The sequence below is a fragment of the Passer montanus genome, unplaced genomic scaffold (assembly GCF_014805655.1).
Source record: "Passer montanus isolate IOZ18808 unplaced genomic scaffold, ASM1480565v1 scaffold14, whole genome shotgun sequence".
Lineage (NCBI taxonomy): Eukaryota > Metazoa > Chordata > Aves > Passeriformes > Passeridae > Passer > Passer montanus.
This window is the reverse complement of record NW_024360941.1, coordinates 14,604,075-14,631,651: the sequence shown is the minus strand read 5'-3', so window position 1 is coordinate 14,631,651 and position 27,577 is coordinate 14,604,075. Positions and strand designations below refer to the sequence as shown.

At 35.3% G+C, this 27,577-nt stretch overlaps 1 protein-coding gene across 1 annotated transcript; it reads right to left on the bottom strand.

Moving 5' to 3' along the window:
* Positions 1-4,283: 4,283 nt before the first annotated feature.
* Positions 4,284-27,577, bottom strand: FGL1 (fibrinogen like 1). The gene is made up of 9 exons (XM_039700266.1): positions 27,441-27,577; positions 26,232-26,278; positions 22,570-22,643; positions 17,048-17,228; positions 14,479-14,638; positions 13,662-13,759; positions 12,686-12,774; positions 11,928-12,115; positions 4,284-8,064 (listed from the first exon to the last, which is right to left on the bottom strand). Exons 3-9 carry the CDS (start codon positions 22,633-22,635, stop codon positions 7,905-7,907), a joined length of 942 nt encoding a protein of 313 aa, XP_039556200.1. The 5' UTR covers positions 22,636-22,643; positions 26,232-26,278; positions 27,441-27,577; the 3' UTR covers positions 4,284-7,904.

Genomic DNA, 27,577 nt, shown 5'->3' with positions numbered 1-27,577 from the left:
GTCATGGGGAAAAATGTTAATGTTCACTTTTACATCTTCAAATTCTAGGTTTCACTTCTTAAGCTGAAAAAATATATATTTGGGGCTTATTCTTTATATTTAAAAAATTATATCCATGAGTCAGAAGTTCCAGATGAGTTCCAGAGTTCCATGAGTTCCAGATTTTCCTTGCTTTCAAAATCTCTCCATCCCAAAGAAGGGATTTTTATTTTGGTCACTTGTTTTCTTAACAATGATTGGATGATAAAATAGGCAGTGAAACAAACACTACTGCAGTACTTTTTCTTTCAGAGAAGAATACAGGCTTTGCTTAAAATAATGTAAGAAGCACATTTGTATCTGAGGATGTATGTCACAGCATTCACAAGAAGCAGTGTGCTGAAACTTACTTGTTTTTAATGAGTAAGCATAAGTACACTTCAATTAAGGCTTTCTCTGATATCACAGCAGACTTGCTTGCATTTAAATTATTGGGTCAGCAAGAAAGGACAGTGGAACCTTTTATTAGCAGCTGACTTCTCCCAGGTCTCATTTTACGTTTTGGGTTCCAACGCTATTCAGCTGAAAGGAGATCCTGTTAAAAAAATGGAGGTGAATAACAGAGACAACAGCGACAAGGCAGCTGCCAGACATCAGCTTCCACTATGTACTTGAAAAATATCAGTATCCTCACTGATATTACACAGAACCATAATGTGTCACCTGTCCTTGTGAAACAGGCAGTGTTTTGTATTTTCTGGTAAGAGCTTTTCATGAGAGAAGTCTAGGATACAGAGTTGAGTATTTATTTTAAAGCTGTCTTATATAAAGAGGCTGCCCATCAAGTAAGAACGAAAAGTAAATACTCATTTAAATTATATTCCACCTGCTGAAACCACTATAGTGGTACTGTTTCCTAAGGAAGTCTGTACTATTTCCCTACAGTCACTGTTTGATGTACCAAAATATCTCAACTGTGAATTTCATAACACTCTTTCTTATTTCAGTCAGGAATTTTTCCTATGTTGGACAGCCTCATTGCTCATCTTTTCTGTTGATGTTCTTTGAAAAGCTGTAGGATGTCTTGATTTCACTTGAATTTTGGGGTTGAGGGTTAATTAGTGTACAAATGACAAAGACACCATGTGACCTCTCTACAGAATATATAGCCTCTTACCACATGGATCAGCAAGTGCATCTGAGATGTTTTGGGCCCTTTCTCCCTTGTCTTCTTGGCTGGAGCTCTTCCGAGCTCTTGCTGTACATACACAGATATTTGTGTTGTTCTAGCAACATGAGAGAAGGTGGTTGATCATTAGTATATGATGAATTACAGAGCACATACAGACCAACAGGGCTGCACTCACTCTAGAATACTAAATAATGAATGTGGTTGATATCTTTTTAATGAGAAAGTAGAATAACAGAAAAGGTCTGTTAAAGCTGTGTTTTCTTTGAGATACAATATAAATGAGCTGCTTGAGAAGCAGATGACATACATAATTAATCCCCAGTGTAACTTTACTGGACTCCATTGATTTGCATGAAATTAATTTTCTTAATTCTTTTGGGAAGAGAAAAAAACATAGCAGGAAATGTGTCCAGTTATTTTCTTATGTATGAAACTTTTATGTCAGATTTAGTAGCTCAAGTGCTTTGGGAAGCTGGGAATGTTAAAGGGAAATAGAAAGTAGAATTTAAAGTTATTATCGTGGATTGCAAATATTTAATGACTATTTTTTCCAAGTTGTATTATTAACGACTTGTTTTATTCAAGTTGTGTAAACATAAGAAGGAAGCCCTTCCCTTCCTTCAGTATCCAAGAGCTTTTTGCTTAAAAAATTTTAGCTTGAGAGGCTTGTATTCTTCCAGATGGGTATGATTTTTCTCTTTTCTTTTTCTCCTACACTGAGTCAGAGGGTTAGTGAAACCAATTCATAAGATATTTAACCCCATGTTAGGAAAACTCACTTAAGAGAAATAGATGAGAACTGTGCTGAGATCTTTCATTAAGCTTGCTGTATAACAGGATTCAGTGACAGAGGACTGGAACAATTTAAAATAGCCTCATTTTAAAAACTTCAATGAGATATTTAAAATTTAATACTCAGAGTTATTAGAAAAATTTTTATAAAGAGATACATTGCAATCATTAAAACCCCTTTTATCACAAGGCAAAGTGACTGCACATCTTGCAAGCATTAACAACTCAAACTTAAATACTACCCTACAGAGTAGGACTTGCAAGATATCTAGCAGTAACATGCAGCATGAATTTTATATTTGCTAAGTACCACATGAATAACCTAGTGGTTTCTGTAAGGAAGCTTTTCCAGATAGGTCTATGGCATTTTGGCAGGAGATGGATCCCTGTTCTCCCTGCAGTGAATTCAGTATGGCCCAAGTACTTATTTCATCCTGCTTGTGCCACAAGTATTCACATAACCTCAGTTTCTTGGTCAAATGCTGTATTATTTCTGTTGTGATATAAAGATGGGCCTCACTTCAGTGAAGTTGCCTTGAATTTCCTAGTAGTTGAGATGTGAAAAATAGAAGATATCCCAGCAGGGAAGACCATAAGAGGAATCACAGCAGGAATGCAGCAGTACAGATAAGTTAGTTCAAGTAGTGTTTGGAATTTACACAATTTTGTTTCTGCTTCATCAGAAGACACAAACTACTATTGTAATGCAAGACTTAAAGAACACAATTTAACTACCCAAGTGAGCTGTATCTCAAGTGAATTAGATGCTTTGAATTTCTAGCATTTAGGTAGCCTCAGGTACTCATGTATTATTTCAAAAATTAGTTAAGGACAAAGTTCACCTAAATATTTTTCCCTTATTTTTTATCATTGAATAATTAACTTAATCAGGAGAAATGTTGTACTGGTTTACAAATGTAGTATTGCCTAAGAAAACCCACATACAGAGCACCATCTAGTGCAGGATATCACTAACATAAAAAGCATTTTGGCTCATATGCCACTTGCCTGTGTTCAACTAATGTTCTAAGTTCATTTAATATGAACTATCATGTTGCATAAAGTGCCAGACCAGGGCCTTCGATGGCAATATAATTTTGCAATTACAAGACAGACCACGGATTGAAAATTGTGACCTTTTGCAAGGACTACAAAACTGGATGCACTGAAATTCAGGTAATCATTTGTGAGAACCATTTACCCGTAAGAGTAATCTGTTTATCTTCCTGACAGTAGTGTTGGGTGACATATTCACTAAATAATTCAGTCCAGTCTCTTCTAACTGCCATTATAGGTGCCTTAAGAACGTTCTTTAGCTTCTTGGAGCCTTTGCTCAGGTTCTGCAGAACCTCAGAGCTTAAATAATTCAGTCCAGTCTCTTCTCACAACTGCCATTATAGGTGCCTTAAGAACCTTCTTTAGCTTCTTGGAGCCTTTGCTCAGGTTCTGCAGAACCTCAGAGCTACCCAGGTTCCTTAAGACAGGCAGTCAAAGGTATGCAAAGCACAACTAACAGGTCTTTAATCTGACTGTCATTAAGACAGGAAGAAAAAACACAGCTTAATTCTGTACAAGAGAATACACAGGTGTTTATGGCTTGTTAAGGAAGGACAGAAAAGTGAGCTACAAGATGGTTTGCTTGCGGTTTTTATGCAAAGGCCATATTTTGCTTCTTCTGCAAGCAAACAAACGTGAATTTAGCCCCAAGGTTGCTTATTCACTGTTTGTGTATCAGCATTATGTTTCTGATGCAGTCTGTTAACTATTAGGGTGGGATTAAGAGGAACTGTCCTAGTTAACTAAAGATGTAGCAATGAGAAACTGGATTACATCCTGCACTAAACAAAAATTAAGAGGGCCCTCAGGTGCTTTGAAAAGAAAAAAATTGATGAACACTCTGTATTCAACAAAAAAAATTTAATTAAGCATCAAAAAAGCCGCTATCACTGTAAAGTTTTATACCCTCTTTGAAGAAGCACTTCAACAAAGATTTGAACCTTCCTCTGAGCATGTGGATTTTAGCTAAATGTTTGAAGCATTACCAAATTTGCAATTCTTAGACCTGCTCTGAAGAAACAGCAAGCATACTCACACACATTTTGAAGTACTTCCTGGTTTTGAAAGCTCCATTTTTGCTTTCCAAGTTGGCCATGTCACAAATAATTTAAAAAACCACAAACACAAACTTAACCCCCCCAAAAAAGCCCAAAAAACAAAGACCAATCACCAAAAACAAACAAAACCCCATCCCCACAACCCAGAAATAAGTGCAAATGTTTCTAATTTTTCAAAATTTAGATACAGACTACTGTCAGGGTACAGACTACTTCCCTGGATAGTTCTGCTCTTTCTATCTCTGTTACAACTGCCAAAGAGAACTTACTGCTAAAGGAAAATGAGAAAAAAATTAGCTTGTTCTTTTGAGATGAGAAGTGAACTAAAGGAACATGATAGGAATGTTCACGGACTGGGCAACCTGTGGTTCAAATCCCCTTTCTGTGTGTACCATTTCAACAGCAAGAAGAAGGAGCTCTAACAGAACAAAATGTTATACTTACAAAAGACATTCAGATATTTGTGTGAGGAGTAACAGTTTTGGGAATGGTGAGGAGAGGTAGACTGTAGAAAGACAGTAGAGCGAAGAGAAGAATCTCCAATGGAAAGCCAAAGACCAGACCGTGGTACCTCAGCTCTATCCATGCATTCTACATATTCTAGGGAAAACAAATGCTGTAACATAAAAGGCTCTGTTACTGCTCATTTAATTCATCTGTGATTATGGTTTCCATTCTTTTACTCCCCAATATGTTGAGGAAATGCAATAACAGAGACATAGAAATAAAATGCAAGAGTGTTTCCCTTGAACAGATACTACAAAAATATATATTTTTGATTCCACATTACTGGTAGATATCATTATGTTCCTTATTAACATGACTAACAAAACATTTTCCTTGTTATTTTCTCAATTCTTATTTTTCTTCTTCTGGGTTACATGATTTCTATGAAATAGAATGTATTCATTTTCAGCTGTTTGGGAACAATGTTCTGCCTAACACCAGAACAAATAAACTGTTCTGCTATCTTGTGTTCTGCTATCTTGTAATAGCAGTCTGTGTTCTGCTATCTTGTAATAATAAAGACTATTTAGAACATGTTTGTACCTGTTGAGAAAATAAATTCATGTGAACAGGCAAGCCTGGCAGAGGAAAGAATTCTCTTTCAACCTTGTGTCTTGCCTGGTAGCTATTAAAACTTCCCTTTTGGAAATAAACGGTTTGTTTATTTAAGAACAATTATATGACCATTTTTAATTACAACACTTTCACAAGCTTTTCATGTGGTCAGAAAGATTTATTACACAAAGAAAGGCCATGGAAAAATGGTGAAAATTAAATATTTGTATATTGCTGACAGTATGCTAGATGCTTCCTGGTTCAGAAAAGCATTCAGTCCAAATAAACTTCTAAGTGCATTTGAAGATGTACAAAGACAGATTTGAGTCTTCTTCATTTTGTGATTTACAGTATAGAAGAGGAGTCAAATTTTATATCAGAATATGTCAAAAGATTTCATTAGGGTTATTTTAAATAAAGAGGATAGATTTATGCTGCAGTATATTAAAAATTATCATAGATATTATGAGCACAGTCTGTAAATTTTGAAAGTCTTTTTCTTGTGTACTAAAAATCCAACTTTCCTATGCATAAATCCTTCTTTTATTTTGGTGGAATATGATCTGTCTTGATACTCTCCGAATTAATGAGTTAATCTTCCATTTTCTTGTGAAAAACTAAAGATGTTTTTACAACTTCTGTGTAATGGCATTAATGGCATTCTGGGGTTTTTTTCCCAAATAATTAAATCTTTCTCCTTTTAGATTGGAAAAATAATTTGAAAATCATTATGGGGAATACTATACTTACAACATTTTTTTAACTACTCCAAAACTTCTATCACGTTATTAATAACCCATACCTACAGACATATGCATAGTTACATAGGAACCCAATTTAAGTTATGTAATAGAATTGAATAAAAATACTTTATCAGATTTTCTGGTTTAATGTTGAATTTCTTTTACTTTCTCTTTTTGTCTCTCTCTTTACTTCCCTCCCTCCCCTTATCCCCCTTACACACACATGATGGGCCTTCCTCCCAGATACCGAATGTAATTTGGTGTAACTAATTAAACAAAGTTCAAAATAAACAGTTGAATAACTGTTCATTGGTCCTGTCTCCCCTCACAGGGATGTGCTAAAGGCCAGAAATCTCTAGCACAGTATCAGTTGATGCATCGAGAAAAAGACTGGATTATCTAGAATATCTGCTATTACCACAAAAAGAAGAGACCTTAAAACATCATTACTGCAGATTTTCATTGGCACAATTTTTACATTATAACATGATTTTAGCTACCTGAACCCTGTTTTTTCTCCACACTTTTTTGTTGTTTTTGTTGTTTAGGTGTAGCATGATTTATCTTACTGAGTGAGATTGTTTCATAAGAACTCTCTTTCTTCCCCCCCCAGTTGTTACAAACATCCTCCCTCCCTTACTCCATGCAATTGTCTCAAGGATTCTTTACAAACTTTTGTTTTGGGAGGATGAAAATGGAAGGGGAAATTGCCATGCAGAGGGTTACAATTCAGCTGTCCTGTATTCATAGCAATGTAATTATAAACTGAACTTTACCAAATCTTAGTTTCAATTATTTTACGCATGACTGAAAGTGGCTGCCCTGTTCAAAACTGTATTTGGACAGGGGGAGAAAGTGGCAGATCAACCACAAAAGCAAAACTATTTTAGGAAAGCTTAGGTCCATATTTTCTTTGAAGTCTTCATTTGCATCTACTCAGCAGAAATGGACTACATTTCACTGGATAGCTTTCTAGAGAGTATTCCTATCTTCTCCATGGCAGCAAGCACTAATCAGCAACTCTTGTTATTACTGGCTATTAGAGTCTATTGTAGTGCCAGGCACAAAAGCCAGGGGCAGGCAAAGTCTCTCTTACCATTATTCTTGTAAAAGAAAAACATGGATATGGAACTTGAGGTGGAGAAAAGCCCAGAGAACTTAGACAAGTATAGAGGGAAAGGAGAGGAAGTGACTGGACAGGACATTCAAAATTAGAGTTGTAAAGTCTAACAAGAAAAAGAAAAAGAAAAAGAAAAAGAAAAAGAAAAAGAAAAAGAAAAAGAAAAAGAAAAAGAAAAAGAAAAAGCATTATGGTTACCAAGAAGGAGAAAAGCATAATTACCAACTATCTAAAAATGTTTTGAAACATTTGAAAATTATTGAAATGTTGTGACCAGCCCTGGAAATGCCTCAGCAAACAACAGATGATCCACTTCTGTATGCTGGATTCAATTGACTGTACCTTGCCAGCATCCCTTCTCTTTCTTCAGTTCCCTGCCTCATTCTTTAAACCTTTTATGTATATGTACACAACACATGCAAACTTTGCATCAGAGGAATTTACAGGGAACTCCTTTCTGAAGTCTTGAACCTTTCCAAAGCAGGCATGTTCCATCCACTGAGTAAACTTTATGCTTCTATTTGAGTAGGGTTTTTTTAATTGTGTGAGTACAATTACTTTTCATTTTTGAGACAGCACAGTAACTGTTGTTAAAAACTGTTGTTTTTAAGGGTGAAAGCAGTTACTAGAAAGCCAAAAATTTGCCATCTTAATAAAGATGTCTTTATCCCTAGGTGAACACTTGCCTTTTTAAAAAAATACCTGGACCCATTAGCATTAATATTTGTATCTAAAAGTTCATAGGCTAGCTTGTCTTTTCACTTGCATCTCATAAAACTACTGCTTGAAGAGGAATGATTCCAAATTTATATATGCATAGATTGAGAAGTAAAAATCTGCCCATTTTAATTTGGAATTAACTTCCTAAAATAGTAATCAGGTGAATCATGTAAATAGCATATTTAAACAATATTACATTCAAAGTCTGCAGGTCTGACCTTCATGACAACAGATTTTAGGGAATACCACCACCCATGCCAGGTGTACCAAACAATCCCGTTGTCCGTCTTGGCAGTGTAGGGACCTTTGTAGTACAAACCATTCAGGTTGGCAGAGTGACACCTGGCGGGAAAGTAAAGGGAAACAGCAATAAGGCGCCCTGCTGAAAAGTTCCACACATTGGTTATTTATTTCTCTGCGAGCCAAAAAATTTTGCCATGTTAATGCCAGCCTAGTTTGGCAGCTGCATAAATTTGCATTTTTGGAGTCTGTGCACATAAACAACAGTGTTTTAATTAAGGAAGAACTGCAAATGTTTTTAGCTTCTTTTAACCAAAAATGCTTTTTCTTTCCATGTTTTATGGCATTACTAGCTGTTGGAGTTTCTCCTGCTAATTTGTTTCAGTGGAAAATTTTTCCAGAGTTGTTCAGGATGGAAGACAGCAGAGCATACACCACGCTCTGGGAAAGAAATACCGTTATGTTTTCCTGTTGTTCCAGAATAGCCCCCCTTAAGTTTTCCAGTTACACCAGTATTTTGTATGTCATACAAAATACACCAGTATTTTGTATGACAAAACCTGAATACCACCATCAGTTTTCACATCCACCTGTAGACTTGTATTTAAAAAGATGAATTCTGATTGCTAATTACACCAATTCACTGGATCACCAGAGCTGGCATTTTATTTGACTACAAAAAGTTGAGGGAGTTTTGTTGTTTTTTAACAGACTCAGACAGAAATGCAGTTATAGCTTATAAAAAGTGGTTGAAACAAACAAAAAACCCTAGCAAAACCCAAAAGGCTTGAAAAGGAAACAGCACAACCTTGATATTTGCCTAGTGTTTACAATAAACAAGCTTGGATCTTTATGTAGAGAGCAAACTGGCTGTTCCTTTTGCAGCACATTGTGATGAATCAGCTTGGTTTATCTGCCAATTCAGTATTTCATTATAAATGCTGTTAATATCTAGCTGTTGAACACCATGATGGGTTCCAAAAGCAGACTTCAGAAATTATGCACACAGAAAACATTCAAAATAAACCTTATGAGTTTTATTACTGGCAAATCTTAGGCTTTTTGGCTTTGCTTACACTTCATTAACAAAATTTTTGAGAATTGAGATAAAAACTATGAGAAAAACTCCATAGGAAAATTCTCATCTAGATAACCTTATTTATTGCTTACATTTTTTCAAGGCAGTTTTGATTATGTGTTGAAAGCTTATAAATTGTGGACATCAAAAGTGAGTTTGTTTTTGAGAATGACAAACTTGTATCAGAGCTGACATAATCTTTCTAATCATCCAAATTCTGCAATGAGCAGGCACTCTGCCTACTTTGAATCAAAACACAGATTTCATTAAAAGAATCATAAGAAGGCACACCATCATTTTGCCAACAGCAATATGAGCCAGTGAAAAGTCTTCATTAGTGCTGGGAAGCATGAATAGTGAAAATTAGAGTATCCAACTAGATGGCATCTGAAGTAACTGTACATACTAAGTTAACAACTGGCATGTGATATGATATTGTGAAAAAACACTCATTATTCTCAAGTCAATAAATACCTTAAAGTTAGCCTGTGTTCCTCCTATCTTTTCAATAGACTAATATAAAGTTAAAAAACTACACTGCAGAAGTTTCAAAAGTACAGCCGACTCTCAACTGTCCATGGATATTTTATCTGAATTATGTATTAACTGTGTGACAGATATGAAGAAATAAGTGTTGGTTCCCTGAAGAACCCTTTGAATTCTGTCTGGATTTATTGACTCCACTGAGCCCCCATGAATGTAGTTATGCAGTCTTTGGGATGATTGGTAAGGCAGGAAGCTTGAGTTAGTGATATCTGGCCCCAAGTTGTTGCCTAACAGATCCCTCTTACCATCCATACATGGTATAACTAAAAATGGGAGTGCTGGGAGAGAATAAGCTGATGTCCAACTGGAATTGTGCACTCTCACTACTTATGAACCTTTATGAACTTTATCTCACTACTCATGAACTACTTACGAGCTTTGCAATGCCCTAGGTACTGGAAAGCTTATGACCTGCAGGTAGTACCAGAGTGAACCCAGCTCTGTGGACTTGCATTCAACCTAAGAATCTCTGTTACAGCTTTGCTTACAAAAGGGACCATTTTTCTGCAGAAGTCCAGGACAACAAATGCTGAGCTGGAGCGAGACTGGTGGCTTTAAACTTGCTCTGAGCTACTTCCATGTGGCCTCACTTGTGTCACATCCCTTGGTTTTCATATTATCTGGGCTTTTCTGTATTTCATTAGTCCTGATAGCATAGAGCTGGCTATAAACAATTCCTTCATAGCTGGGAGCTGTTATGAAAACCAGCCAAGAGCACTAATTCCTTCTATATTTGCTAATCTGTGCATGACAAATACGTGTTTCTGAGTGCTTTCCTTTCCCTGCCAGTACTGTCCTTTTGAGTAGGACTTAATGATACTGACATTTTCTAGTATTTTGCAATGTACAGTTTTATGTTAGGCTGAACATTAAAAATTCAATAACAAAGCAGTGAAATAACACTATTAGTAACTAATTTTCATTATCAAGCTAGACTGTCACTTTAAGAGCATGAGCTACACAACCATAATAAGAACTAGCCTAGTAGGAGTCAGCTATCTTTAGAAGTTATGTAGCACCAACTATAAGGTATAAATAACTGTCAAGTTCCGCTGTGCAGCTACTTTTGCAAAGTGGTCATTCTTTTGTCCAGATCAATCCAATATTAAAAAAAAAGTTTTTAAAAGGCAAAAAATGTATTCTGTGGTCTAAAAGTGATTGGTAATTCAGTCTTAATGAAATCCATGGCATGATATCAGTTTTATGTGATTTGAGGTCCAGATACTCCTTTACATTTACAAAAGCTCTGATTTCATGGGAAAAGAAGCTTCAACATAGTTACCTTTTCCTTTTATATCTTAGCTTTCCTGAGAAATGCAAAAAAACATTGTCTACATGTGACCTTTTCCAAGTCTCAAACATTCTGCTGACTGCCTATCCATGCAAATATATTAAAATGTATTAAAATAAGTAGTTAATTGTGAAACACCGAGTTAATGGCTACATCATATCAGTAAAGGTGGTCACAGACTACTTATGAAAACAGAATTTGGCAAATGAGGAGTTAAAAAGAGAAACAAAGGATGACACAAGAGAAACAATGGAGTTGATCCAGCCTGGCACCTCTTGCCAAGTGAACTGAGATCACAGTGAGAGAGTAGTGTGCTTCCCTGAGATATATTTTAAACCTGTCTATTACACAGCTAGATTGCAGAGTTTCTCTTCATGCCTGTGTTTATTTAATTAATTACAGGAAAGAACACAGCTGATCTGTACAGGCTAAGGCTACCATTTTTATTATTTCTTTTTGATTTGGTATATTGCATGTTAGTAGAATTTTAAATTCTCTTATTCAACCCTACTTAAAAAAATCTTTCACTCAGCCCAGATATGCACACTGACAGAAACTGAGTAGACACATTACCATCTCCATTTGGAAAGAATAACAAGAGTGAGGTACTGTGAAGTGAGATGAAAAAAATTAGTCTTGATAACCTGGCACTAGTTTAGCTTGTCAGATATTTGCAGTGCTGCCACATCTGGTCTAGTGCAACACAAGAGAAATGCAAGAGTGAAGTACAGCAGGGATGTATCTGCAAACTCTACATGACCTACTTGTGTAAAAACGAGTTACCTCAGAGGGGCAGAATGATCTCCTCCTTACTGCCTGACAACAAAGATGAGCTGTGGCAAATGCCATTCTCACAGACCAGCCTGAGCGCAGTAGGTGCTGTCCCTTCTAAGGTGAGCCTCACTCTTACCAGCACTGAAATCTCTGCTAGGGGACAAGGACACATTGCAAATAAACGAACAATCCCAATCTATCTTCTACCATATGTTATTATTTTATGAATACATATGGAGCAGAACAGTTGACAGTACCCATATAGAATCAAAATACCTGTTAAACCACCAGCCAGCCTTTTCCTCTTCAGCACAGTTCCCTTCATAGTTGTCATTATCCCTGTCTCTAGTACTGAATTTCATTCCTCGATGATCAGCCCACCATTTTACTTCAGGATGAAATCCACCAGTAAGGGAATCACCAGCTGTACCAGAGTATTCACCACAACTCATCTCATAAGAATGCTAATAAAAAATGTGAAGAAAGAAAATTAAATTCCTGTATGTCTTTAGCCCTTAACATGTCAGAGAGTAAAACCACAAACAAGAACCTAGCCTGTTCCATTTGCTGCTATTTTTATGCTATAAATGTCCTGCCACTTAAACACTATGTACTTAATACTGAAAGGCTATAGAGATGCTTAACAAGAATATAATTTGTCATTAACCTTATGTATAAATGACTTAATAAAAACAACATTAGGGCTAGTTTGCACTATACATTAGCAAATCAGAACATCTTCTACCGTTATTGTTGGTAATATCAGCAAACATAGAAAAACTGCTTTTATCCATGTCTGCTACACCTAATTATTTATATCCCTTACAGAAAGTGTGAAATTAATGTATCAGAGTAAACCACTTTTATTAGGTATTTGAAAATGTGCAAGCAAGAAAAAAGCATGTGCAAGAAAGAAAATATGGTATTAAGGCTCTACACAAATATTTTTGGAAATCAGGAAACCTATATGTTTATTGTTTGTCTACAGAATCCACAGTTTCATTAAAACCTTTAATCATTTAATATTTTATTACCTCTTCTCCTGCAACTCTGAATCTTGCATACTGTGCAAAACGCCGTTCTCCTTCAAAATCAGTTAGATCAATTCTTAAAGTATAATTCCCTTTAAAAAAGTACAGATTATTTTAGTTAAACTAGTACTTTTCAGAACTTGGCATTACAGTAGAAGATTAAAAGAAAATGTTTTCATCATTAATCTCTCAGCATATTTTATAGGGTTTATCTTCTTCCTTTATGCATACTAAAGCATATATTGCTATTCTTTGCCTTTATTCAGCTTAAAAAAATTTAGAATTATTCCAATACAAATTTTCAAATGTAGGAAAAAAACTGTAAAAAAGATGCCCTTACAGGTTTTACATTTTAGTATGATATTTGAGGTGGTAATGAAAGCATAATGAAAATTCATCAATAAATGTTCAAATATGAAAATTAGATTTTTATACTCTGAAAATAAAAAATTATACTAGGATCACATCCTGATGTCACTGATCTTCATATGATTTAGCTGGCTAAGCCAGTGGGTAAGTTTTGTATCTGCAGCATTCCACAACAAAGCAGAATGATTATTAGGAAGATGGAAATAACTTTCTACTACTGGCCTCATCAACAGGACTGGACTAGAATTACTCCCATGTAATAGCCCACACAGCTAAAAAGCCATGAAAAAGTGTTTTGGTACAGCATATTCCTGTCTCTGGACTGTTAGTGATGCTGATGGATAGAGACAATTCTTTTAAGGTAGACTCCTGTCTCCTGTTCCCTGTTTCACAGTGGCTCTCAGTATGCCAGTGGCCTAAGGACAGTTTTGAATTGTTTGTTAGAAAACATATATTCAAATGTGTTTTTTTCTGAAACTTAGAGAAGTCCATGTAGACTAAAAACAGAACTCAGGATTTATGATAACAAAAAGGGGAAACAAAAAAAAAATGACCTGGAAAGAGCAAAGAAAGAGAAACAATAAGACTATTGCTACAATATAAATCTTACCTTGATTAGTCAAATAATGAAGATTTTTGTTTCCAAGCCAAAATTCACCATTTTTCAAAACAAAATTTCCAAAGCCTTCTTCATAGTCAGCCCAGAGTCTGAAATGGGTATAAATTATTAATTTCTCAAAAAAGCAAGTTTGTTTGGATGTTTTATAATACAATTTTAGATCACAGAATAACTCAAACTGGAAGGAACCTCAGGAAGCAAGCTAGTCCAGTGTCAGTCTCAAGACAGAATCAGCCATGAGATCAAACCAGGTTGTTCAGGGCTTCTCTATTCAAATCTTGAAAACTTCCAAGGATGGAGATTGCACCTTCTCTTTGGGGAACCTGCTAACTCTTTTCATGGTGAAAAAGTTTCTCCTTACATCCAGTCTGAACCTCTCTTGTTTCAACTTAGGTACTTTGTTTCTCATCCTCCCACTAGACATGTTTCTGAACATTTTTACTCAAAGAACCCTCAAATTACTTGCTTTTTCTTTTTTTTTTAGATTTTTACTAATTGCAGAAGACAATCTAGTCCTTTCCACATCATTAAGAGTCCTTGCTCCAACACTTGTTAAGGCATTTGACATTGAAGTGTCCTTGTGCCAAATGCACAAGTTGTCAGAAAAAGATTAGAACAGATGTCTCACAGAAGACAGCCAGAACCAGAAGTGGTATTTGGAGGCTGTCCCACAGAATAACCATTCCTCCCTTTTATCTGGGATAACAACTTACTCATACACTTCTAAAGTTCAGATTTAACTTAGCACCATCTGGTTTAATGTTTCTTCACTTTGTTTCCAGTTTTAATTACCAAATCTAGTACCTACCTATCAAAATTCTGGCTTCCATCAGAACGTCTCTGAAACACAGTCCAGCCACCTCCTTCAGACATGTCACAGAACGCAAAGAATTCTCTGGGACTCTGCACTGGTTTTATTTTATAAAATCCATTTTGCTTATGGCCTTCGTTGTAGATTTCTGCACAATCTGTTCACACAACATTAATCAGACACAACATTTTTAGTCCTGTACTTACTGGCAAAATTAGAAATCAAGTCAGTAATGGTAATCAAGTCATGTTATGTAGAAGTCACATATGAACCACACTAATGAAACTAAATGTCTCTGCAAACACATTTCTTTGACTTTTGGGTATTTTTTTGTACTTGTGTTGCTCTAAAGCTTTGCTGGGCTGTAATTATTTTGATATATCTTTGAAATATCTTCACATAGTGAAATACTACAATTTTTGTTTCTACTTGACTAGCAAAATAGTTCCTCCGCTTTAAGTGGTGTCACTTTTCATTTACAGTGGTATCATCCACATTAGAATCCTGAAAATGACATGTAACATACAGTAACCTTTAAAAACAAACATGTACTTCTATGTCTAGAAACAAAAGTATGGAATCTCCAGTGATAAAACTGAAACAATTGCAAGGCCTGATTTTCCTGTCCCTTCTATCAAATAGGTGTAAAAATATACAGAAGATTACACCCAAAAAGTGCAGTGTATGTGTAAAATGATACCACTTTGGCTTGGTACCATTCACAGTCTGGTCTGCATTGCTGTTGATGAATATAATTTACAACAATAACAAAATTCAGAGGTCATGGAAATATTACAGCAATGTAATTGTATAATCTTATATTCTTTCCTCTAGGAATTAAGAAATGAAATGAGTTCTTTGTTTATATATAATCTACCATCAAGCTGTCATATAGAAAAGACATATAATTTTCAGCATTTCTGTTTTTTCTGGCTAAGGTAGAGCTGATTAACTTGAAGGAATTCTCTGAATTGGCTGAACTTCCAGGCCTGCTTGGAACTTTATGAACTATTATATTTCTGTTCAGTGAAAGTGTCAGTGAAGATTAGACATGGAAAATAAATACTCTATACTGAAAACAAATAGCTATGCCAGAATTTGAATAAACTCTAATAGAAAACATGACTTAAATAACAGCTAAGTTGTCTTTATAGAGAATGCGTGATTGGCTTAGAGAAAATAGCTTTTCTTGTCTTGTCAAAACACAAGCATATCTTAATTTTTAGCAGGTGTATATAGTGTGGAATTTCCCGCTCACTATCTAACTCAAATGATCCAGCTCTGTTGATATTAAAATGCTACAGCAGTTTGAGAAAATAATACAGTATGAACAGAGAAAGGCATTTTCCAAGCTGTAAAGAAAGTGAAAAAATATTAGGGGAAAAAATAATCAGAAAGAGGAACAAGTTAGATCTGTTTTTTAGAATAACATTGTAAAAGAATAAATTGAGGCTTATGCTAGAAAAGGAGAAATACCATTCGGAGAAATGTGGTTTTAATAATCTTTTTCAGTAACAAATGAGTCAGCCCTAATAATAAAAATAAAGTGTTCCAGAATGCTGAGTACATAAATACACAGCTAAAAATTTTATGTCAGATTTACAACTGCTTTTAATTTCATTTTAATGGTGTTCTATTATATTTGATGCCTTGGGATCAAATTTTATACATATTGGTATTTCTTCCAGCAGCATAAGCACTACAAGCATATTGAAACAAGGCTATTGAAAATAGTAGTATTTAAGACTTTCTAGCATTGGACAGCTAGAAACAAACACCACCTTGAAGTCAGTCTCCTAAATTATATTTTCAATGAAAACTATTGTTTTGGATGGTGTTTTATTATATCAAGAGTTTGGATGATGTCTTATTATATATTTCCACTGTATTTATTATAAACCTTCCACTGTAGAAGGAGTGGATCACTACCACAGTACTGGTACAGGTGAAATTAGAAAAAAAACTTTAAACCAGGATTTAAAAGCTGTGATGTCATGAGCTGAATCCAGCTCAGTGAAAATGTTGTTAAAGTGAGATGCAGATGCCATTATGCCAGGCTTAGCTGTGTAAATATGGGGGTCTCAGGGACTTTACAGATTGGAACAAAGTCAGTTGCTTGTAACCCAGATAGGCATTTGAATGCATGAATGTGAACTAACCCTGTTAGTTATTTTTGAGATTGTTAGAACTTCTGACATTAGAATGGTCAAAGAATGGTGTTTAGAAATCTGTAACTCCTGATTAACATTTTGTAAATGTGTATTATTGGCTTTTATCTGTTGTATTGCTGATATTTATGCTTCTTTTAAAGTTATGATTAAGTGACTGTTTTTAAGTTATGCACTACTAATAAATCAGTAAACTTCTTACATGCTGATTTATTTCTACAATCTGACATTAGCAATTTTTCCCTGCACAGCAGATGCAGGTAAAAGCTGAGCACTGTGTTTTAAACAAACATTCTACAATGAGTTTTTAAAACAATAACTCAATAGGCCCAATTGTGCTAAAGCTTCTGGGTATCATTACAATGAATGGAAATGAAAAGAATAGCTCCATTTCTAACCTGAATACTGTCTTTTTCCTCCCAAGTCAATGACACTGTTTTCATCTTCTCTGTCACTGTACTGAATCTCTTTCTTCTCTAGGAGCTGTATAATTTTTAACTGCTGCTGTTTCACACGATGTTCCAGAAGCCTCACCTGGCCCTGAAGTCGTATCTGCTCTTGAAAACATTTCTGTAAATCCTAGAGAGGAAAACATATCTTATTGTAAAATCAACAAATTTTATGTGATATTTAACATGTGACACAAAGAGCTAACCAACCAACCATAAATAAAATTAAACTTGAATAAAATATTTTGGTCACAATTTCCCACAGACACTATGTTGACTTCCATCTCTCTTGCTACTTTGTTTTAAACTATTTCATATGTTACTGCACATATATAAAGCATACATATTATGAATGCTTTGCAAAGAGACCTCCTCTTTAGTGCTACCAGCTCTAACTGCAAACATGCAGCGGGGACTTTGGGGAAAAAAAACTATAATACAGACCCTATCATAAGGAGGCCCCATCTCTATCATCTTCCATGCACAGAGGTTTTCTATCCAGAGAAGCCTGCTACTAACATTGTGAAGGTTCTAAAGAGTTTTCAAGAAATGCAAACCATATGGATATGTTTTCAACTTCAGAGTGCATTTTTGAATGCTTTTAAGTTACACACTTCTTATGATAAGAATCCTAACCTTGCCAACATAAATATTGGTAAGTTTTAAGCTCATTTTTGGAATGCTAAAATAGTCCCTAAGAAGCCCTGAATATACATGAAAATTAAAAGTTAAAATAAAAGTTAAAGTCAATGCTGTCTGCAACTTTTGTGTTTAATTTTCCAAGCAGAGTGGGTGAGAAATGTGGCAATTCTGATTCAGTGTTACCTAGCACTCACCTGACCCTCAAGAGCTGGAAGCTGTTCCAAATTCTGACATGCTGAATGCATGCTGAGCAATAAATAATTGGTTTTAGATGAAAGACTACGGTAAAATAGCCAAAGTGAACAGAACCTGACCTGGAGAACTTAAATCCATCTGTATGGTTTAAAATACATATTAAATAAATTTGATTTTAGTGTGAGGGAGAAAAGCCTTTGGAAACATGACATAGGTTTTGCATCAGTAACACTGAAATTTTATATGAGCAGAGTTTATTAGCTTGTAAAAGAGCACAATTAGCACTGTAAAGGCAAAATCAAAGGGTGAATTTCTGGAAATCTGACATGTAAGATCAAATTTGCAGTAATTCTAAATCGGTGTTACCTTATTCATAGGGGACATTATTTACATGTAGACCTACAATATCTGCCATTCATATGGAAGAATTGATATCTCAGAACATTGCCCTATCACACCAAACTGCAATAGCAGACTGCTGTGCATAGTGAGGTTCACCTAAGTGGTGTCTGCATACTTTCATTTGCATCAAGCTCAGGTTTCACCCATTGTCCACGAACACTTCCAACAAATTCTTCCATTTGTCTGCAATATTTAGTTCACTGAAAAATTTCATCATAAGACTGTGCAGAACAATCCTGAAGACAGACTTCTGCCTTAAGTATTACTGACGTGTATCAGAGAATTGCTTTAATTCATAGTTAACCGCAATCTAAAATACACGGTGAAATAAAAGAATGGAGAAAAAAACCACATATGTGGCATAACTAGGCAGTTTGTCAGCAACCTGTTGGAGAGGGAGAGGTTCAGCAGCCTGTGTCTGGGCTGCCCACATCGGGCTGCTCAGCCCGCTGTGTGCCCAGCACTGAGCCCTTGCTGGCCCAGGAGCTGCTGGGGTACCATGACAATGCTTGCCCACAAGGGCACAGCCTCTGGCTGCAGGGCCAGAGGCACATTACCCAAACACCTTTTTTAGTGTGACACAGCGGCCAACGACCCAGTAATAGCTCAAAAGTTCTATCTTATTTAAGAACCTTCGCTTGAAAATCTTTTTTCAGTTGTTGATAGCTATACAAGATGCTTAGCATATCATCCTTTTCTTCTAGCAGGAAATGAGAGAAGAAAATAGTTAAATAGATGAGCATGCAAAGTTGCTACAGTGGCTTAGAGGGATGTTACTTGACTGTATGCACTGGTTAATGTGGGACATATTGCATGTTACAAAGAAAAGATGCACTATTTATTGTGCAGCCTTTCCAGGGTGGTTGTCTCAATTGTATCTGCAGCTTCATACAAACCCTTGACAAAAGCTGAATTTTCTATTCAGTGGGAATGAATTCAATGGGAGATTCAGAAGAGGCTTCCTTGACAGGTGACTGCAAATTATCAGTCTGGTCCTGTGTGAATACAGAAAATTACAGAGGACTGCAGAGCTTTAGTGAGAAAACGAGATGTACAGGTAGATTGAGAAAGAGTGAATAAATTTAAAAAGTATTCAAAAAATATTTACAGGCTCACCCTCATGAGCTAATGCTAACTGTAAAAGAAAAGCTGTCCAAAAACTCCCATGTTCCCAGTCAGAACAAATGTTTATTCTAATTATACTAAGTTAAGAGTGATGAAGAAGTCACCATGCCAGTTACCAGTTTTACTGAGAAGGCTAACCTGTATCAGTCTTAACTCAGTCCTCACAAGCTTGGAGAACATGGTAACATGCAATAGGAGAGACCTGGAAATGGTGGCCCCCATTGCCAGGCCCTCATAATTTCAAAGACAAGCCTTCAGGTGGGTGACCTCTGTGACAGTGGCAAGATCTGAGCCACAAAGAGCTACCTTCCATTCTAGAAAGAGCAATGGACAGGGTGTTTGAGGAGGGGCAGCTACAGGTGTTTCTTTCAGCTGGAAGAAATGTCTCTATCAGTTCCCCTTTCATACTGCTAAAAGCCATTCTCCTGCTGTGATTAAATTGTATAGTACAAGTATAGAACTTCTTAAAAAATATTATCTTACCTCAGAAAAACTTGGTATCTAAATTCAGTATGACACTACTTCATATACCATAATAAAAGGTCCTTTCCTTTGAACCAAATAAACACAATTCTGCAACAGGCTGTGTCTCTAAATAATATTCTTAAATTTGCATTTAAAATCTATCTTTTGTTGTTGTTTACTCTAAAATTATTAATTAATTCATAAAAATGAATGACTATGAGCTGATTCTCATCTGCTTTGCAGACAATACACTCATGATGGGGTGAACAGTGATATAGCTACACTACATATAGCAATTTCCTTATTTAAAAGGTTTTAACCTCTTAATGCTTAGGAGGTGTAAATTAGAAGTTATAATAAAGATATGACTAGCCATACTGAATAATTACAGCATAAGAAAAAAAATGCTTGAGAAGAAACAGTTTTACAGTAAGTTAGAAGTGATAAACAAGACATGAGTAGCCCTACTGAATAATTACAGCATAAGAAAAAAAAAATGCTTGAGAAGAAACAGTTTTGAAAGTAACCTACATATGAAAAGTACTGGTATCTGATACTTTCTCTGCTCTCCCTGACTTCAGCCTTCTCATTGATGTCTCTCTGTCAACTCCAGACAAATTCCATTAGACTTTCACTGCTGAACAGCAAAACCACAGTTCTCATATTTGGAATTGTATGTCTACTTTTTTTTCAATGGGACAATCACAAGGTAACTGTAACTTCAATTGGATTAATGTGGCTTTTAGATCTTCCACCCATTAGACTTTCGCTGCTGAACAGCAAAACCACAGTTCTCATATTTGGAGTATGTCTACTTTTTTTTCAATGGGACAATCACAAGGTAACTGTAACTTCGAATTGGATCAATGTGGCTTTTAGATCTTCCATTTACCAGACTGTTCTTTCAATGTGCTGCTACACTTTTTTTCACAGGATAATCCTTTAAAAACCATTGAAGTTAAACCAGTGCACAGCTGGAGTAATAAAGAAGCAAAATGTAAATTACAGTTCTCACATATTGCTATTCCATTTGTTAGATATGGACCAAAGTTAAACCATTACAATGTTGAAATATTCAACAATATGTGGATTTTACTGTGGCTATCTCCAGTGTACAGTGGTGCTCACTGACTGAAACCAGACTGAAAACAACCTGTTCTGTCTGTTTCAGTGAAGCAACTGTTTGCACTACACATTGAGAAGCAATTATCTAACAACTGCTGACAGCTCTGCTCTTGGACACACAGTGCTACATTTAACCAGCTGCTGCAATTAATGTGCATTCACTTTCATTATTGTATGAATTATTTAGCAGCCAGTGACCTTCCATTAAAATTATTGCTACAAATTAGACTCAGAATGCTTCATGAAAACCATAAAAATACAAGGTTTCTACCTGTGGTGCTATTTCCTATGCTTTTTAGAATATAAATAAGCTCCAAAATAACTCTACATTGAAATTAGTGTTTTAATTAGATTAAAAGGTGAAAACTTTGAGACAAAGTTCTGAATATTCCCAGTTTTGACTCAGAAGGTCAGCTAAGTCCCAAATATTCTAAATTAAAAATAATAATTAAAAAATTAGTAAATGCATTTAACCGTGGTGCCTCTTTTTTCGTAGGCCTCTGCAGAAATTTAACATTTTTCTCCGCTGAACAGAAGTGATTAGAGAGTCAAGTGCTTCCCATTCTGCCTCTATAAAGCTACTTATCTGAACAAAAGTTTACTGTAAGCCACAAACAATAGTTGCAAATTCAACAACTACTTCCACCTAGGCAATTATGAATCAAGAATTCAATCCCTTTAGGTCTCTGCTATTTAGGACCTGGATATAAAACTAGTAAGGATAGCCATGACATGCAGTGCAGTGTTGGTGAGGCTAGAAGTATTTTAAACTGTGGACTAAGTGTGATTTTTTTAGGGTTTTTGTTGGAGAAACAGAATGTACAGGAGAGGGTTTTGGGAGCTTGAAGTGAAGGAGCTTTGATTATTGCTCCTGAGTGTGAACTACAATGTAGATACATGGAAACAAGTAAGAATATGAAGTTATGGGTCTTGTTTGAGAAGAAGTCGTAGGGCAAGTGGACAAGGTGGAAAATGATGGAAACATTCTGCATACCAGGTGTCAGTGCCCAGAAACAGCACTGCTGCAGCCACTGCTTTAGGAGTTCCTGTGCTTTGCTTTTCTTTAAGTATGCTCCTCAAAACGACAGGTGTTATTCTCAGTTAGCATTATACCTGAATGTACAACATGTATGCCTTCTGTACAATGTGCCTCCATGCACCATATGATATCTGTTTTAGGAAATATATACTGTCTCCTCTTTCACATGAGATGCAGTCACAAACTGACTGGATTTCTTTCTTCTGTGCCATTGCCTAGTGATTTATCTTCCATTGTAAATTTATGCATTTGTTTCCTCTTTCCTTATTGGAAATTTGTCCCCAGTACACACCATTTGAAGATATTTCCTCATTCTTTAATTTCTTGAGGAATTCTGGTATTTTCCATCAAAGGTTCTACAATTGTGTGTAGATATTGTGAACACTATAGAGGGGATGTGCATTTTGAGCACTAAAGAGGATAAGGTATTCAGTATTTAGAAGAAACTCTGCAGAAATATTTAATTACTTGAACTTACAGAGCTGCCAATGACATCCATCAAGCTAGCTGCAAGGACAAAATCAATCATTATCAAAATCTTCATTTTGGAAGCTGTGAAGTAGAGGAACAAAGGAAACACTAGTTAACTTAAACATTAAAACTAAAATTTACACTTGGCATCTTAAATCTTATTAAAAAATAGTCTATTTATCCTAGAATTATTTTCTTGCAAATTGTAAATATAGCGTGCATGCAGGTTTCATTACAAATGTCTAAAATAGTCTGATAAAGTACAGATCCAAAAGCCAGTAAAATAACAAATTTTTCCTTTTAGGCCACTTTGTATTAGAGCTCTCCATGTATTTTAGGACAGCTATTCAAGATTCAAAAGTGTGCATGCAGGTTTTATTACAAATGTCTAAAATAGTCTGTTAAAATACAGACCCAAAAGCCAGTAAAATAGCAATTTATCCTTTTAGGCCACTTTGTTTTAGAGCTCTCCATGTATTTTAGGACAGCTATTCAAGATTCAAAAGCACGTATTTTATTTTCAAGACAAAAGCAGAAACATTTAAAGCAAGCTGAAAAACAGAGAAATATTCCTTGTTGGACCTTTAAATTTGTGAGAAAGGTCCCTGTCATATACAAGTAATTAAAATCTGAATTGGGCTAGTTTTCCTTGGTCTAATGATTTGTGCAAATTTTGTGCACCAGGAGAGGATCAAGATAATTTTACTGTCATAAAGTAATTTGGGGGAAAAATTAAAAACAGTTTTTTACTTTTATTCTAATGATGACAAGAATGGCATCTTTAAACTGGTGGCTATGCATACTTTGCACTGTATGACCCACAGCATTTTAAACCCCATTTTTTCATATGAAAATTATTTTATAGGCCAAACCAAACACCAGTGTATCTCACTGCCTTGCAAACATTAGCTGATAGAACTTCAAAATCGTTTTGTAAGACAGAGGTGTACTTTTCACAGAGGAGAAACCAAGGCCTCCAATCAGTAAAATATTTACAAAGATTATACATAAACTATTCTGAATTAATTACTTAAACTTCTGCAAGTTATCAACTGAGGTTTTTTTTCTTTGTAACCACCAATATTTTCATTTAGCATTGTTAACAGCTAATTAAAACAGAATATGTGTCTACTCTGCTTTTCCTACCATCGAGTTATTAAGGAAAAGATCTCCATGATCATTGAGTTGAGCCATTAACTTAATATTGGCAGGTCCACCACTAAAGCCTGTCCCTAAGCACCACATTTACATTTTTTGAATGCTTCTAGGAATGGTGACATGTTTAAAGCATTTGTGGCTAGACAATGTGTAAAACTTCTAATAGAGATTAATGATTCAATACCAGCATGTGTTTATTGAAACACCAACTATATGAAAATTTCCACTCATGTTTCTACAGGAATTAATATAAAATATGAGAGGAACTTTGGCACACTGTGTTTTTTACAGTACAAAGATAAGCAAGGTGCTTATGAGAAGTATGTTTTTAAGTTTGTGCAAAATTGAACAAATCCAACTGTATTTTCACCAATATCTGAAAACTTCATGCAAGACCAGAAATTACAGCCCACACAAATCTCAGATTTCAACACTTACCTATAAAATACTTACGATGCTTTTTAAAATTACAGCTAGTAAAATTACATTAGTAATTATAGCTATTACAGTCACTTCTGTTTTGAAAGCAGCTGTTGCCATCTGTTGGATGGCACTGTCTGTGACAGGAGTGACCAAAGATAGAACTTCAAAATCGTTTCGTAAGACAGACGTGTGCTTTTCACAGAGGAGAAACCAAGACCTCCAATCAGTAAAATATTTACAAAGATTATACATAAACTATTCTGAATTAATTACTTAAACTTCTGCAAGTTATCAACTGAGGTTTTTTTTCTTTGTAACCACCAATATTTTCATTTAGCATTGTTAACAGCTAATTAAAACAGAATATGTGTCTACTCTGCTTTTCCTACCATCGAGTTATTAAGGAAAAGATCTCCATGATCATTGAGTTGAGCCATTAACTTAATATTGGCAGGTCCACCACTAAAGCCTGTCCCTAAGCACCACATTTACATTTTTTGAATGCTTCTAGGAATGGTGACATGTTTAAAGCATTTGTGGCTAGACAATGTGTAAAACTTCTAATAGAGATTAATGATTCAATACCAGCATGTGTTTATGAAAAACTTTATGAAAATTTCCACTCATGTTTCTACAGGAATTAATATAAAATATGAGAGGAACTTTGGCACACTGTGTTTTTTACAGTACAAAGATAAGCAAGGTGCTTATGAGAAGTATGTTTTTAAGTTTGTGCAAAATTGAACAAATCCAACTGTATTTTCACCAATATCTGAAAACTTCATGCAAGACCAGAAATTACAGCCCACACAAATCTCAGATTTCAACACTTACCTATAAAATACTTACGATGCTTTTTAAAATTACAGCTAGTAAAATTACATTAGTAATTATAGCTATTACAGTCACTTCTGTTTTGAAAGCAGCTGTTGCCATCTGTTGGATGGCACTGTCTGTGACAGGAGTGACCAAAGAGTACATTAACTACTTGACAGCCTGCAAAGGATCTGCTAACTGCTGTCCTGAATCCTTGCATATTTTAAATATGTTTTCTAAGAGAGAAGGGACTCTATTTTTTTTACTGGAAGATTCATATTTCATATACTCTACTTCATCCCTGTTATTTTAATTATGAAACCACAGTATCTTCCCTTACATTAGTCTTAGTATTTGAACTGTTGTATCATGATTTCACTGACTGTGAATGCCTGATTACCACAATCAATCTTAAAAAAGCCCCAATCTTAAATGGATTGACAACAGTATTCTTATTTTTTAAAAAAGACTGTCAAATAAATCTTGGATACTGTTCAGAGAAATTTATGTTAGTAAAAAAAAAAAATAGAACACTGTGAGGTACAATCAAGGCAGGTAAGTCCCTCATAGCATGTATGAGCTGCTGTGAGCAAGCTGCACAAAAAGAATGCATAGCTGAGGAGTGGAGTGTGTGCAGTTGGTTCAGTTTGTTATCTTTAGATGAAGTCACCTTTCTATTTAAGGATGCCTCTTTCTATAGAATGTTCCTCTTGTGCAAAACTTCATAAGGGCTGCACTTGGGAGACAACTTAGCATGTGAGCTTTAGTGCTGAACTAAAGCATGCTCAAAAGACATAGCAAAATATAATAATAGTCTCATAAATTTCTGAATTTGACAATGTAAATAAATTGGTGAAGATATTTTTATCCTGGTTTCATTTTTAAGAAAGCAAGCTGGACAGTAAACCCAAGATGGAGTATTGATCCTGTAACCACTCACAATATAAGCTCAATATGAATGTAAGACAAGAGGCTTATAAAGAGGGAGAACCGAGGCTCCCATTTGGCAAATCCAGAAACAGGGAAGACTGAAACAGAGAGGACACAGGGTAAAAAAGCCCACAGAGGGACGTCTAGTAGGATAGGGAAAACCAAAATCTTTATGCTGGTGTCCTCCATAGAAAGGGAGAATGCAAAAAGGAAGAGACCTGAAACTCAAGTTCTGAAAGGAAATGGGTGACTTAAAAGCATTTCTCTGCTTCTGTCACTGCCCAGCAAGTAGACCCAGACAAGTCAGAGGACAATCAGCAGTACTAGTCCTGGACCTCATACCTTTAAGCCGGTTTCTCAGCAGGCATAAACTCTTTAACTCAAAAAACCTGCAAAAAATTACAAATTTTAATCAGTCACAGATGAACCTGAAGAGTTAACAACTGTTGAGAGACTTCCAAGACTAGTTTTATAACACCTGTGTTGATTTAACAAAAAGAAAGAAAAAAAACCCCATGAATTTGTACAGGGGATATCCCCTTCCAGGAAAATCTTAATCTCAGACAGTAGACATGTGGATTAATTATTACACATCATAGAGAGAAAGTGTGAGAAAAACTTTTATATTTTCAAGTTGAAACACAAGACCCTAAGAATTAGCAGAAAAAAAATCACTTTCTGTTTTAAAGAAATTAAGTTCAAATGCAACTCTTCTGAAACCTTGACATTTTATCCCTGGGGTTACTCATTTATGATCCCAAGATTACACCTGGAATATGCATTGTACAGTTAGGCAGTATTTTTTTTCCAAAGCTATGGAATCAAAATTCTAGAAAGACATCTTTTTTTCTTCTCCGTGCCTAGGCTTTCTTTAAAGGATACACACAGAGTCAATCCTATATTCAAATTTCTCCTGAATTTGATGTTTCTTCCAAGTTTTTAAATAACAAATTCCTAAATAAATTTGATGACATTAAAGAAGTTCTGTACTATGAAAATTTTGGACCATTACAATGTTCTTATGTTTTTTGAATTTAAGAGAGATCAAACTAGATGGAATACAGATGCCTGTTTATTTCTGTTGGCACAGTGTCAATAAGACTTGCATTGCTAATAAATACAATAATAGTAAGAGATAATCTGCCAAAAGGATAGAAAATAACTGGAAAGCATTTGTTTCCTTTCTTAAAATTCAAATTATTAAACTCATGCACAGATTTTGCTTTGTTTAAATTTGGTGCTGTTATGAATATTGCCCTGTTTTCCTCATCTGAAAAATAATTCATGATTTTATTTACTTTTAGGTTCTAAAAGCAGCCTTGTTCATATAGCCCATAATAATACAAATTTAGAAACTGCAGATTCAAATAGTGGGTTTATTAACTACCTAGAAATGCAGGAAAATACCTAGATCCTGGTAAAACATCTGTACATCATTATCAATACTACACCAGTTATAAGGCCTTCAAAAAACAAATTACTTTTAAATCATAACTATAGAAATTAGCCATACGTCTTCCTTCTTCCCTCATAGGTACCCTAAATGTTTACCTTTAACTTCTGGACAGAACTCAAAGTAGTTAAATCTTCTTAAACTGATGCAAATAATTCCAGAGCCCTTCCCAAGCTGCGATTGTTTTTGCTATTAAATTCTGCAGAGTGGAGGCTTACATCTACTATGAGTCACT